This window comes from Microtus pennsylvanicus, chromosome 17 (assembly GCF_037038515.1).
Source record: "Microtus pennsylvanicus isolate mMicPen1 chromosome 17, mMicPen1.hap1, whole genome shotgun sequence".
NCBI classification, from domain to species: domain Eukaryota; kingdom Metazoa; phylum Chordata; class Mammalia; order Rodentia; family Cricetidae; genus Microtus; species Microtus pennsylvanicus.
In genome coordinates this window covers 37,322,446-37,333,265 of record NC_134595.1, presented here as the reverse complement: position 1 = coordinate 37,333,265, position 10,820 = coordinate 37,322,446, and the positions used below count along the sequence as shown (strand labels likewise).

General features: G+C 53.9%; 1 protein-coding gene across 2 annotated transcripts; it reads right to left on the bottom strand.

The window, feature by feature from the left end:
* Positions 1 to 259: 259 nt before the first annotated feature.
* On the bottom strand, positions 260 to 10,532 carry Slc11a1 (solute carrier family 11 member 1). 2 transcript variants are annotated; one of them, XM_075951648.1, is made up of 15 exons: positions 10,447 to 10,532; positions 9,892 to 10,025; positions 7,890 to 8,012; positions 7,514 to 7,633; positions 5,948 to 6,054; positions 5,507 to 5,577; positions 5,127 to 5,194; positions 4,831 to 4,986; positions 4,042 to 4,200; positions 2,375 to 2,464; positions 2,168 to 2,287; positions 1,736 to 1,885; positions 1,286 to 1,359; positions 743 to 896; positions 260 to 473 (listed from the first exon to the last, which is right to left on the bottom strand). In XM_075951648.1, exons 1-15 carry the CDS (start codon positions 10,451 to 10,453, stop codon positions 360 to 362), a joined length of 1,647 nt encoding a protein of 548 aa, XP_075807763.1. In that variant the 5' UTR covers positions 10,454 to 10,532; the 3' UTR covers positions 260 to 359. The 2 variants fall into 2 exon arrangements, with proteins under 2 accessions (XP_075807763.1, XP_075807764.1); XM_075951649.1 differs by lacking the exon at positions 4,831 to 4,986.
* Positions 10,533 to 10,820: the final 288 nt, after the last annotated feature.

Below are 10,820 nucleotides of genomic sequence, written 5' to 3'. Positions count from 1 at the left end.
ATGGGTGCCCTGCCTGAATGTTTGTCTGTGCGCCTTGTGCAGACAGTGCCAGTGTAGGTCGCCAGAAGAGGGCGTTGGACGACCTGGAACTGGAGTTACAGTCACTTGAGAGCCACCACGACGGTGACGGAAGAGCAGCCAGTGTTCTTAACTGCTGAGCCACCTCTCTAGCCTCGGGCACTGTGTTTTTAAGTCCTTTAGGTTGGTGGTTAGATGGGTGTGGTCCCTAGCACAGCCGAGGATACTTTGAGGTAAACCCCTCCTCTAAACGGGAAACCTGTAATCCCGAGAGCCGGGTTGCCGACCTCCAATTGCCTTGCTGTATCCTGCGGCCTTGCTTTCTGGATCCAGTGTGCTGCTCACCCAGAGCGCTCCCTGTCTTCCTGCTCCTCTTTAGGGAGCCCGTATAGGAAGTGCTGGTGGGAGCCGTGAGTCAGAAAGGTGGCTCCGTGGGCGATGCAACAGGTCCAGGCCTGGGAAAGGACCATGGATGGGGGAGGGGCCAGAGCTCTGCCGAAGCCCCGCCTGCGCCCTTCTCTCCCTCCCTCCTTCCCCCTCCCTCCCTCCTCTCTCCTCTCTCCTCTCTCCTCTCTCCTCTCTCCTCTCTCCTCTCTCCTCTCTCCTCTCTCCTCTCTCCTCTCTCCTCTCTCCTCTCTCCTCTCTCCTCTCTCCTCTCTCCTCTCTCTCTCTCTCTCTCTCTCTCTCTCTCTCGCCCTCCCTTATCCCTTGGCAGCCCCCGTACCAGATAGGCAGTAAGGCCCAAGTAGCCCACAGCCAGCAGAGCTACAAGGCCAAAGAAGGCAGGGTGCGGGAGGCTGGGCAGGTAGCTGACCACAAAGTAGAGGTTGATGGCGCAGATGACTGCCATGATGCAGGACGTGATGACTTTGCTCAACCTGGGGGATGGGAGGATCCTGAGTGCCCGCTGGCTGGATGCCGCGGACCACCTGGATCATCTCCGCCCCACCCCCATCTCAACCCCCAGGAGCTTTGGCTAGCTCAGAACTGGGGACAGGGACGCAGACAGACCCCATTGGCTACTTGGGGACCCTTCAGGCTCCGCACTGGCAGGACTTGGCAAGAGGTGTGTGGTAAAGGTTCTAGAACGAGCCCCACCAAGTCTTGGCTCCCATAGTTAGTAGCTGTGAGACACTGGGCAGATTCTTTAAGGTCTTGGGGCCTTGGTTTCACGGGATGGTGCCGAGGATAGTAGTTCCTGCCTCTGCTTGGCTGTGAGTGCCAGCCAGGGCAGTTTCCAGGGTCTGGTTCCGGAGGGGGTACTCACAGGCCGTTGGCAAACTCCTGCATGACGGCTGGCATGCTGGTGAAAGTCAAGATGGGGAGCACAGCAAAGGGCAGCTGTGGAGAGAAGTGGAGGCGGAGGGCCCCGCATTGGTACAGCAGGGAGCAGGAGCCGGGAGCGCCGCGTCTCTGGCGGGAGTCTTTGGGGAATTCCCTAAGAGCCCTGGGCAGTTTTCTCAGCTGTGGTCCTTTCAAAGCAGGAGGAAGTGATGGAGCGCTTTGGCCTCGGGCTGCTGGGGTTTGAAAGCCAGCTCAGCCTCCAGCCAACGAACTTCATTCCTCAGTTTTTCCGTCTGTGGAATGGGGGGTAGTGGGGACTCTTGCTCCTTAGGGTAGCTATAGCATCCTGTAAGGGTCTAGGGCAGAGCCTAGAGGGCTCTTTGGGGGTGGGGTGGGGGGGCTACTGTGCTCCTAATTAGATCATGGTTCTCACCAGCAGACTCTGCAGAACGTTGAGTAGATCGTTGAGGCCTGAGAGGTCCCTCAGGTCTCGGAAGACGGCCACAAGCACAGTGGGCAGGATAGCACAAGAGCGAGTGAGTAGGACACGTGCGAAGCGGGACCACCGCAGCTTCAGGAAGCCCTGAGAGGGAGCCAGCGCCCCGAAGGGGCCCGTTTGGCCTCGGTTTTCCCAGGCCCCGCCCCCCTCCACGTTTGTCCCTATTGGAAACGGGCAGCTCTGATCCTTGCTGGTGGGTAGAAGATGAGTTCCGGGAAAGGGAGGATTCCCATAGCTGGTGGCTGAATATGGAACGACTTGGGGGATTCTGTCTGATTCTGTCTGTCATCTCGCCCCTCTGCTACTCCGGAAAGCCCACAGTCCAAGCCTCCAGCAGTGAGGCTGCTGCCCTTGGCCGGTGCCCACCTCCATCACGAACTGTCCTGCATAGGTGCCCGTCATTGTAGAACTCTGCCCCGCTGCCAGGAGACCCACTGCCCAGATGTAGAGGGCGGCAGGGCCGAAGAGACAGCCTAGGATCACACCCTAGAGGGAGAAGGTGTGGTCAGACAGAGGTCCCGCCCACTAGAGGCCCCGCCCCTGAGAAGGCGTGACCAGGCGAGGGGCACTTACTCCTTGGTAAATGTCCACCGACACTGTGTGATTGTCCCTAGGGAAGATCTTGGCGTAGCTGTGGAGGCTGCTGTTGGCACAGATGTTGAACTGCAGGCAGGAGTCAGTAGGAGGGAGGTGGGAAAATCAGGACCCCAGGCCTCGGTCAACTTTAAACCTGAGGCTCTGCTAGACATTCTTTCCTAATAATGGTTTTTCCTTTCTTTCTTTCTTTCTTTCTTTCTTTCTTTCTTTCTTTCTTTCTTTCTTTCTTTCTTTCTTTCTTTCTTTCTTTCTTTCTTTCTTTCTTTCCTTTCGTTCGTTCTTTCTTTCCTTCCTTCCTTTTTTTTTTTTTTGCCAAAGTATCTCTATGTAACCCTGTGGGTCTTGGAACTCCCTGTATGGACCAGTCTGGCCTTGAGTTCACAGAGATCTATCTGCCTCTGCCTTCAGAGTTCTGGGTTCAAAGGCTTGGGACATCAGGCCCAGCGTGTTTTTATTTTCCTTCCTATGAATTTGTTGTTAGTATTTAAAATGCATGGGGCTGGAGAGATGGCTCAGCGGTTAAGAGCACTGCCTGCTCTTCCAAAGGTCCTGACTTCAATTTCCAGCAACCACATGGTGGCTCATAGCCATATGTAATGAGGTCTGGTGCCCTCTTCTGGCCTGCAGGCATACACGCAGACAGAATATTGTATACATAATAAATAAATAAATAAAAATTTAAAAAAAGAATATTGTATACATAATAAATAAAATGCAGCTTCACATAGGAACTGAACTTCCAGTCTCTGCGATCAGTAAGACCTGGCACAGCCACTACATTCCCGCATCCCCCTCTCCCTCAAAGAGCCCTGCAGTCGCATGAACTAGAAAATAGGCAGGCATGTGCATTTAACCCCAGCATTCTAGATTAAAGAGGCAAGTGGATCTCTGTGAGTTCGAGACCAGCCTGGTCTACAGAGTGAGTTCCTGAAGTCCCCCCTACACTCCACTCTTCTCATGCTAGGCAGTACAGTGACATCCACGGTGGGGAGAGTGCACCCTCACATACTCAGGACCTGCAGCAAGACCTTCCAAGTGCAAGGATTAGGGAATTCCACCTGCTCCCTGCCCCAACCCTCCCCCACGTCACTCACAAAAAGGGCTCCACCCTATGTAGCACTGACTGGGATTGTGACAGTCCTGTGATGGAGGATTTACTCCTAGAGGGTGACAGACCCAAATCTAGACTCCAGAGAACAAAGAGGAGCTAGTCAGCTCCTGCGTCTAGAGGTCATTTCAGGGGACCCTCCCCAGCCTGGCCTCGGTCATTGGGCATCCCCGCCTGTACTGCTTCAACTCTGAACCTCCCTGAGCACCCATGGGTGGGTGGCTGGCTTCCTGTCCTCCACATCATCCCTGGGTGTGGTACACACAAGCACAAGATGCAGGACTCCTAGCACACTCTCCCCTGTGACTCTCGGGTGGTGCCCGGTACTAAAGCAACAGCTCTGTCACTGTTCCAAAGTGCTTGGCACCTGTCTCCTGGGAGCTGAGATGAGGAGGAGAGAGGACCCTAGAGCCCAGAGTCCCACAGAGGCTCTGGAGGATGTGGCTGTGGGACCTGGAACCCGTGGCCAAGCTGGAGGGCAAATGGGATGGCGGGGACACAGATGCAGCTGGTGCGTAGGACCAGCGCGGCTCACCGCTTCCTCGTTGGTTTGCTGGTAGAAGGCCTGACCAAACACAGCCATAACAAAGAGGTTGATGATGAAGGACACAGAGAGAGCGATGGTGGCTTCAATCAGGAAGTACATGTTGGCTTCGCGAATGTCCGCCTGGCGGGTTCTGTCTACCTCTCTAGACTAGGAAGGGCAGAGGTGGAGGGAAGGGTCAAAGTGTCTGAGAGGCTCCCGATGGCCTCTGCCCCCACGTTTATACGGTGGTCCCCTATGTAGTGTCTGGTTCAGGTCCTGGTCAACTGCCCCCTCCTGTATCTTTCCCCTTACCAGAGGGCCATTCCGCAGTGACAGGCTGTGTGAGTGAAGGAAGGGACCTGACCTTTGAGGTCCCTCTCTAACTCAGCCCCGATGTCCCCTGCCCCCTCCTTCCAACACGCTTCATTTTTGAACGCATCTGGTTCGTTTCTGCCTCAGGATGTTTGCTCTTGCCGTTCTCCCTGTCTGCAACGGCATCTCCCATCCTCTGGTCTTCTCTACCAGACTTGTTCAGTTTGTTTCTTTGTGAGTACCGTTTGCCATGCACAATTTCTTCCCTGGTTTGCTTTGTCCTTGTCTGCATCCCCCACACTGGGATGCGGATGTTTCTAGTGGCGAAGGCCTTGACTGATCTACACCCCTCTCCCGGCTCCCGGCACATGTCAGACCGTTATTACAGGTGCACTGAGCAGCGGAGAATGGCTCCATCCTTATCTAGGCCCGGGGGTCCAGGATCAGACACGGGCTTCCCACCCTCCGTCCCTTCCCCCCGCTCACCTTGACCAAGGCTGAGTGCAGGTAGATGTTGTGGGGCATGATAATAGCGCCAACAATGCCCACTGCCTGCAACAGCTCAGGCTGACCGCAGCCCGGGCAGGAGGGCAGGAACACACCCTGAAGAAGCGCTCCCTGGGACGGACGTGCTACCACATACTGTCGGAAGGAACTTGGTCAGCCCGTTAAAACTGCCCTCCTTTCAACCCCATCCCAAAGGCAGGCAGGTAGTGTGGCTAAGGGCTGTCTCCCTAGACCCCCAGGAAGGGAAGGACGCATAGCTCTGATTTCTTTCCCACCTCATAACCGAAGGTCAGAGCCATGATAGTAATAAGAAATCCAAAGAAAGCTTCCAGCTTGCGCAGTCCTAGGGGCAAGGCAAAGGAGTGTAAGAGACAAACTCCAAACCTCTGCCCCATAAACACTCTGAGTGGCTGTTTGGAGCACTTTATCCCAGGCACTGGGCCAAGGGCTTAACATATATTTTCCTCATTGAAACCTCACCACAGCCCTGTGACGTCCGGGCTGTTCTTTCTCGTGTTACAGAAGATGAAACCGGAAGCCCTTGCTCAAGACATACAACTGGAGTAAGGGGGACCCATGGCCCCGGGAAGAGGCAAGGCTCCATGAGGGCAGCCCTACCCACTCTCATCCCCTAAGAAGAGGGACTTTCTCTCACCGTAGTTATCCAGGAAGAGGAAGAAGAACGTGTCTACGATGGTGATCAGGACACCGCCCCACAGGGGGATGCTGAAACCACATAGGTCAGGTCAGCCCAGTGTGGGCCAGGTCTGGAGTTCCAACCCTCTGTGGGGAGTCAGGACCCCAAGTGACCTGGACAGCTAGGGTGAGGGGAGTGTAGGGTGTGCCGAACCTGTGTAGACACCCAGGAAGGGCCAAACCAGGTAGGGGGATCAGGAGTGGCAGGGAGCCCTGACCTGTGCTATGTGACTCGCATGTGTGTGACTTTACACGCGTCCCCTCACATTCTGAGAGAGATTCATACCAGCCCTACGTGTAAGGAATGGGGGTGACAAAGAAGACACAGGGAGGTCCTTGGCATGGGGAGGAGACAGCAGCTCCCGCCAGCTTTGGACTGAGGTGGGCTCGCTAGTGGTACCGTCCAGCTGAGAGCAGATTGAAGGAGATGGCCGTGCCGATGACTTCCTGCATGTCTGAGCCCACAATGGCTAGCTCGATGGTCAGCCAGAGGAGGGTGCGGGGCACCTAGGGGAGGAGAGGTTGCTTCCTTAAAAGAAGGCTAGCTGCTTCTCATTCTCCCCTTGCCTGGTGGTGTTCTGCGCTGAGCTATGGAACTGGAAGCCTGCAGGCTTTTACGCTTGTCAGCTGGCTTTAATCCCAGCAGCGCTCGGGAGGCAGAGGCAGGTGGATTGCTGAGTCTACAGAGTGAGTTCCAGGACAGCCAGGGCTACACAGAGATACCCTTTCTCGAAAAACAAAAATAACAAAACAAGGGCTGGAGAGATGGCTCAGCGGTTAAGAGCACTGTGTGCTCTTCCAAAGGACCCGAGTTCGATTCCCAGCAACCACATGGTGGCTCACAACCATCTGTAATGAGGTCTGGTGTCCTTTTCTAGCAGGCATATATGCAAAACAGAATATTGTATCCATAATAAATAAATAAAATATTAAAAAAATAAAAAATAATAAAAAAAATTTAAAAAAAAAATAACAAAACAAGACACACTTAAAGGGCTTTGTCATGGGATTTTTACGTCTTGTGAGGGTTTGTGTCCTGGAAGCTTGGTCTCATGTTGAGATGTAGAGGAACCCTTTAGAGCAGAAGACAGACCCCGTGACACAGGCCTGACGTCCCAGAAACCAAGGCAGGAGGAAGAGGACAACCTGGGGCAGCTTGGTAAGAACATGTCTCAAAAAAATGGTCAAGAGGGCTGAAGACGGTGCTCAGTGTGGTGGTGCTTGACAGGGCACTGAGGAGTCCTAGGTCCAATTGTATGTACCCACTCCAGAACAAAGCCAAGTAGAAATTGGTGCCTTGAACATGTAGAAATCTGAGCTAATCAGAGTTTTGTCTTTTTTTTTTTTCCAATTTGGTTAAAATCACTCAGGCCTGCGCATGCTAGGCGCATGCTCAATCACTGTGTTACACCCCAGCCTAATCTTTTTCTTTCTTTTTTGGGTGGGGTGGGGTAGAAGACCAGTGGTTCTCATGGTTATTTAAGCCTGGCTGCAAGCTTCTAGAAGCAAATGACTGCTTTGGGAAGCCCATGGTGTGGGGAAGGGGCTGTCAGCTTTAGTGACACCTTCTGCCCTTGAGCCTTCAGCTCTTCTGACTCCTGACAGGGTTAAATTTGGAAAGGGCTAGAGCTGTAACTCAGTGGGAAATTGCTCATCCTAGCATTAGGAGCTCCTGGGTTTAATCTCTAGTAGTGAAAAAAAAAAAAAGTAACCAAGTGAATGAATAATACAAAAATCCCTTTGAAATACCTCATGGTGTAACTTTGGTGTTCCCCAGCCCGGCAGTGACGAGGCCTGAGCTACGTGACTATGAACTAAACTGTGTTTTTCTTCGCCAGCTGGGCTTGTGATACCCGGGAGCTGATGACGTATTTATTTTAAATGGAAGCTATAAGGAGCTGCTCAGGGTTTGAGACCCATAGGTGTTGCCCGTCTATGAGCCCTCCCTCTGTCTCTTCTGGCTCACCTTAGGGTAGTAGAGATGGCAGACTTCACCCAAGTCCTTGCCTGTCACCACGCCTAGCCGGGCAGCCAGCCTCTGGCAGAGCAGGCCCAACACGGTGGCCCATAGCAGCACCCAGAGCAGCTGTGATTGAACAAAGAGACCCTCAGTCAAGACAGCGCCTCCTGGACAGAGAATAGGTGGGGTGGAAAGACCCCCTACAGTACAGTCTCCTTTCTGGAGGGGCTTCCCCGGGGGACATCCTCCCCAATTCCCCACACACGCACAAGCTTGACATTTGAACTTAATCCCTATTCCCAGGCAAACCACCCATGTATGGTCTTAACCAATATGCTGCGGCCCTCCCCACAGAGCCAGCATAGACGCCCAGCTTCAATACTTTAAATCCAGCCACAGCACCGGCTTGAAGGTCCGACTCAATGTTCCCTGGGTCAAGGAAAGCGATGCTCATGAGGAAGCCAGGCCCCGTGAAGGCCCACAGTTTCCTCAGGCTGAATGTGCCCTGCGGGAGCAAGCAGAATCAGGCCATCTTAGATGTGGGGGTGGTGGAGGCTGGCCTTGGCAGATTCAGCCCAGCCTGGCCGGCCCTGTCCCCATCACCCACACGATGCTGCCCTCCACCCTGATATGCTGAGTCACTGTGGCTCTGCCGTTTTGGATGGGTCATGTTCTGCCGCTGGCCTACATGTGACTTGCCTGCCTCTTGCATGCTTGTCATACAGACCTCAGAGTCCCCAGGGAGGGACCTTGTTGTAATGAAACCTCCCGGTTCCAGATCCTCCTCCCCCAGCCTTTCTCATACCACAGGCACTGATCTCTGGGGACCACTGAGGTCACAGTCACTCAGCCCTGTTTCTGGGTTTGACCTGTCGGGCTAGGAATCTGCTTAGAAGGTGGCAGCAGAGATTGATCCAGTGCCCAGAGGGTAAAAGCACTTGCCACCAAACCTGGAACCCACATAGTAGAAGGAAAGAACTGGTTCCCCCAAGTTGTCCTCTGACCTCCACATGCATGCTACAGCGTGGGCGCCCCTACACACGCACACACATGCATGCTACAGCGTGGGCGCACCTACACACGCACACACATGCATGCTACAGCGTGGGCGCACCTACACACGCACACACATGCATGCTACAGCGTGGGCGCCCCTACACACGCACACACATGCATGCAATAGCTTGGACAGCCCTACACACGCACACACATGCATGCAATAGCATGAGCACACCTACACACGCACACACATGCATGCAATAGCTTGGACACCCCTACACACGCACACACATGCATGCAATAGCTTGGACACCCCTACACACGCACACACATGCATGCAATAGCATGAGCACACCTACACACGCACACACATGCATGCAATAGCTTGGACACCCCTACACACGCACACACATGCATGCAATAGCTTGGACACCCCTACACACGCACACACATGCATGCAATAGCATAAGCACACCTACACACGCACACACATGCATGCAATAGCTTGGATACCCCTACACACGCACACACATGCATGCAATAGCTTGGACACCTCTACACACGCACACACATGCATGCTACAGCGTGGGCACACCTACACACGCACACACATGCATGCTACAACATTCGTACACCTACACACGCACACACATGCATGCTACAGCGTGGGCACACCTACACACGCACACACATGCATGCAATAGCTTGGACACCCCTACACACGCACACACATGCATGCTACAGCGTGGGCGCACCTACACACGCACACACATGCATGCAATAGCTTGGACACCCCTACACACGCACACACATGCATGCTACAGCGTGGGCGCACCTACACACGCACACACATGCATGCAATAGCTTGGACACCCCTATACACGCACACACATGCATGCTACAGCGTGGGCACACCTACACACGCACACACATGCATGCAATAGCTTGGACACCCCTATACACGCACACACATGCATGCTACAGCATGGGCACACCTACACACGCACACACATGCATGCTACAGCGTGGGCACACCTACACACGCACACACAAATGCACAAAAATAAACAATGTGATCCATTTTAAAAAGAAAGATTATGGCAAGACTGGGTAGCAGCATCCTAGAATCAGCCGGATGCTTCTCTTTCATCCCTGTGCTCTCCCCTGGGTGGTTCCTTCCTCTAGTGCTAAAATGGTCTCAGGCTCTTTCCCCTCACGGGAAAGCTGAGGTTCTCTTGAGAACCATGTGATTATTTTTCAGATAACTCCAGAGTACCCAGGCAGTCACTGTTGTGGGTCACAGGAAATGCCCCCTCCCCGGACTGTAAGACCTCAGAGGGTCTGGTAGACCCCAGAAGACCTCAGGATGTTGCCAGCATTCCTACCTGCTCTGTGCTGGGGATGGGAATCTTCTCATTCAAATAGGTCTTCTGGGGTGGTACTTGCTGAGGTGCTGGGCCTGGCAGGCTGGAAATGGAGCCATAGCTAGGCCTGCTCAGCCTCTGGGGGCTCTTGTCACCTGCAATGGACCCCAGGATGCTAAGCGGGAGTGACTTTCTTCCAAGAGCCTAGGATTCCAGCTACCTGCCTTCCACCTCCACCCCCTCAACTGGCCATTTCATCCGTGTGTCAAGTAGAGAGAGGTTTCCAGAATCACTTCCCTCCCAGTGAGCACAGAACTTCTCCAATCTAAATCTCCTGAGTCAGGAGATTTGTGAGACATGAGGCCCAGAGAAGGGCAAGCTGAGGCCCCCAGCTCAGCTGCTCAGGCCCCATGCTCTGCCTCCCTCCTCAGCTTTAATCCTCAGAACTGCCTGACTCCAGTGTGTCTGGCAGACTAGAGCCCCCACAGAGACCATAAGTCCTCCTTGCTGCCTCAAATCTCCTCATTCACCCTCCCCCACTCAAATTACACTAGGTCCCTAGAGATCAGCACTCACGAATCATGAGGACGCAGGTGTCTGACACCGTCTGTGTAAGTCAGCAGGCCCAGCAGCGTCTCAATCTGTCCCCTTCTATGGGTGCTGGTACAAGTGAGTAAGAGTGGGGGAACCCACACCCTTCCCATCCTCGCCGGACTCCCACCTCCACATCACCAGTGCATGCCCACAATTTCACACACTCGCTGTTTCGAAACACCAAACACAGAAGTGGCCAGTGGTGGCGGAAGGAGCTGGTAACCCACAGCTTTGCCCCTTCTTCCTCTCCTGGCCACCCTGTGCTCCATTATATCTCTGGTCTTGTTCCAGGTACCCCCAAATTACCTCTGATTTCAGGTACTTCCTGCCTTTTGGGGTATTAGTGGTCACATCTC

Bases quoted from the DNA above. Each gene is read 5' to 3' on its own strand.
- Slc11a1 (XM_075951648.1), bottom strand. The intron at 2,288-2,374 runs GTAAGTGCCCCT...TTCTCCCTCTAG, and splicing joins CGGTGGACATTTACCAAGGA to GGTGTGATCCTAGGCTGTCT. The intron at 897-1,285 runs GTGAGTACCCCC...CCCATCCCCCAG, and splicing joins CAGGAGTTTGCCAACGGCCT to GTTGAGCAAAGTCATCACGT.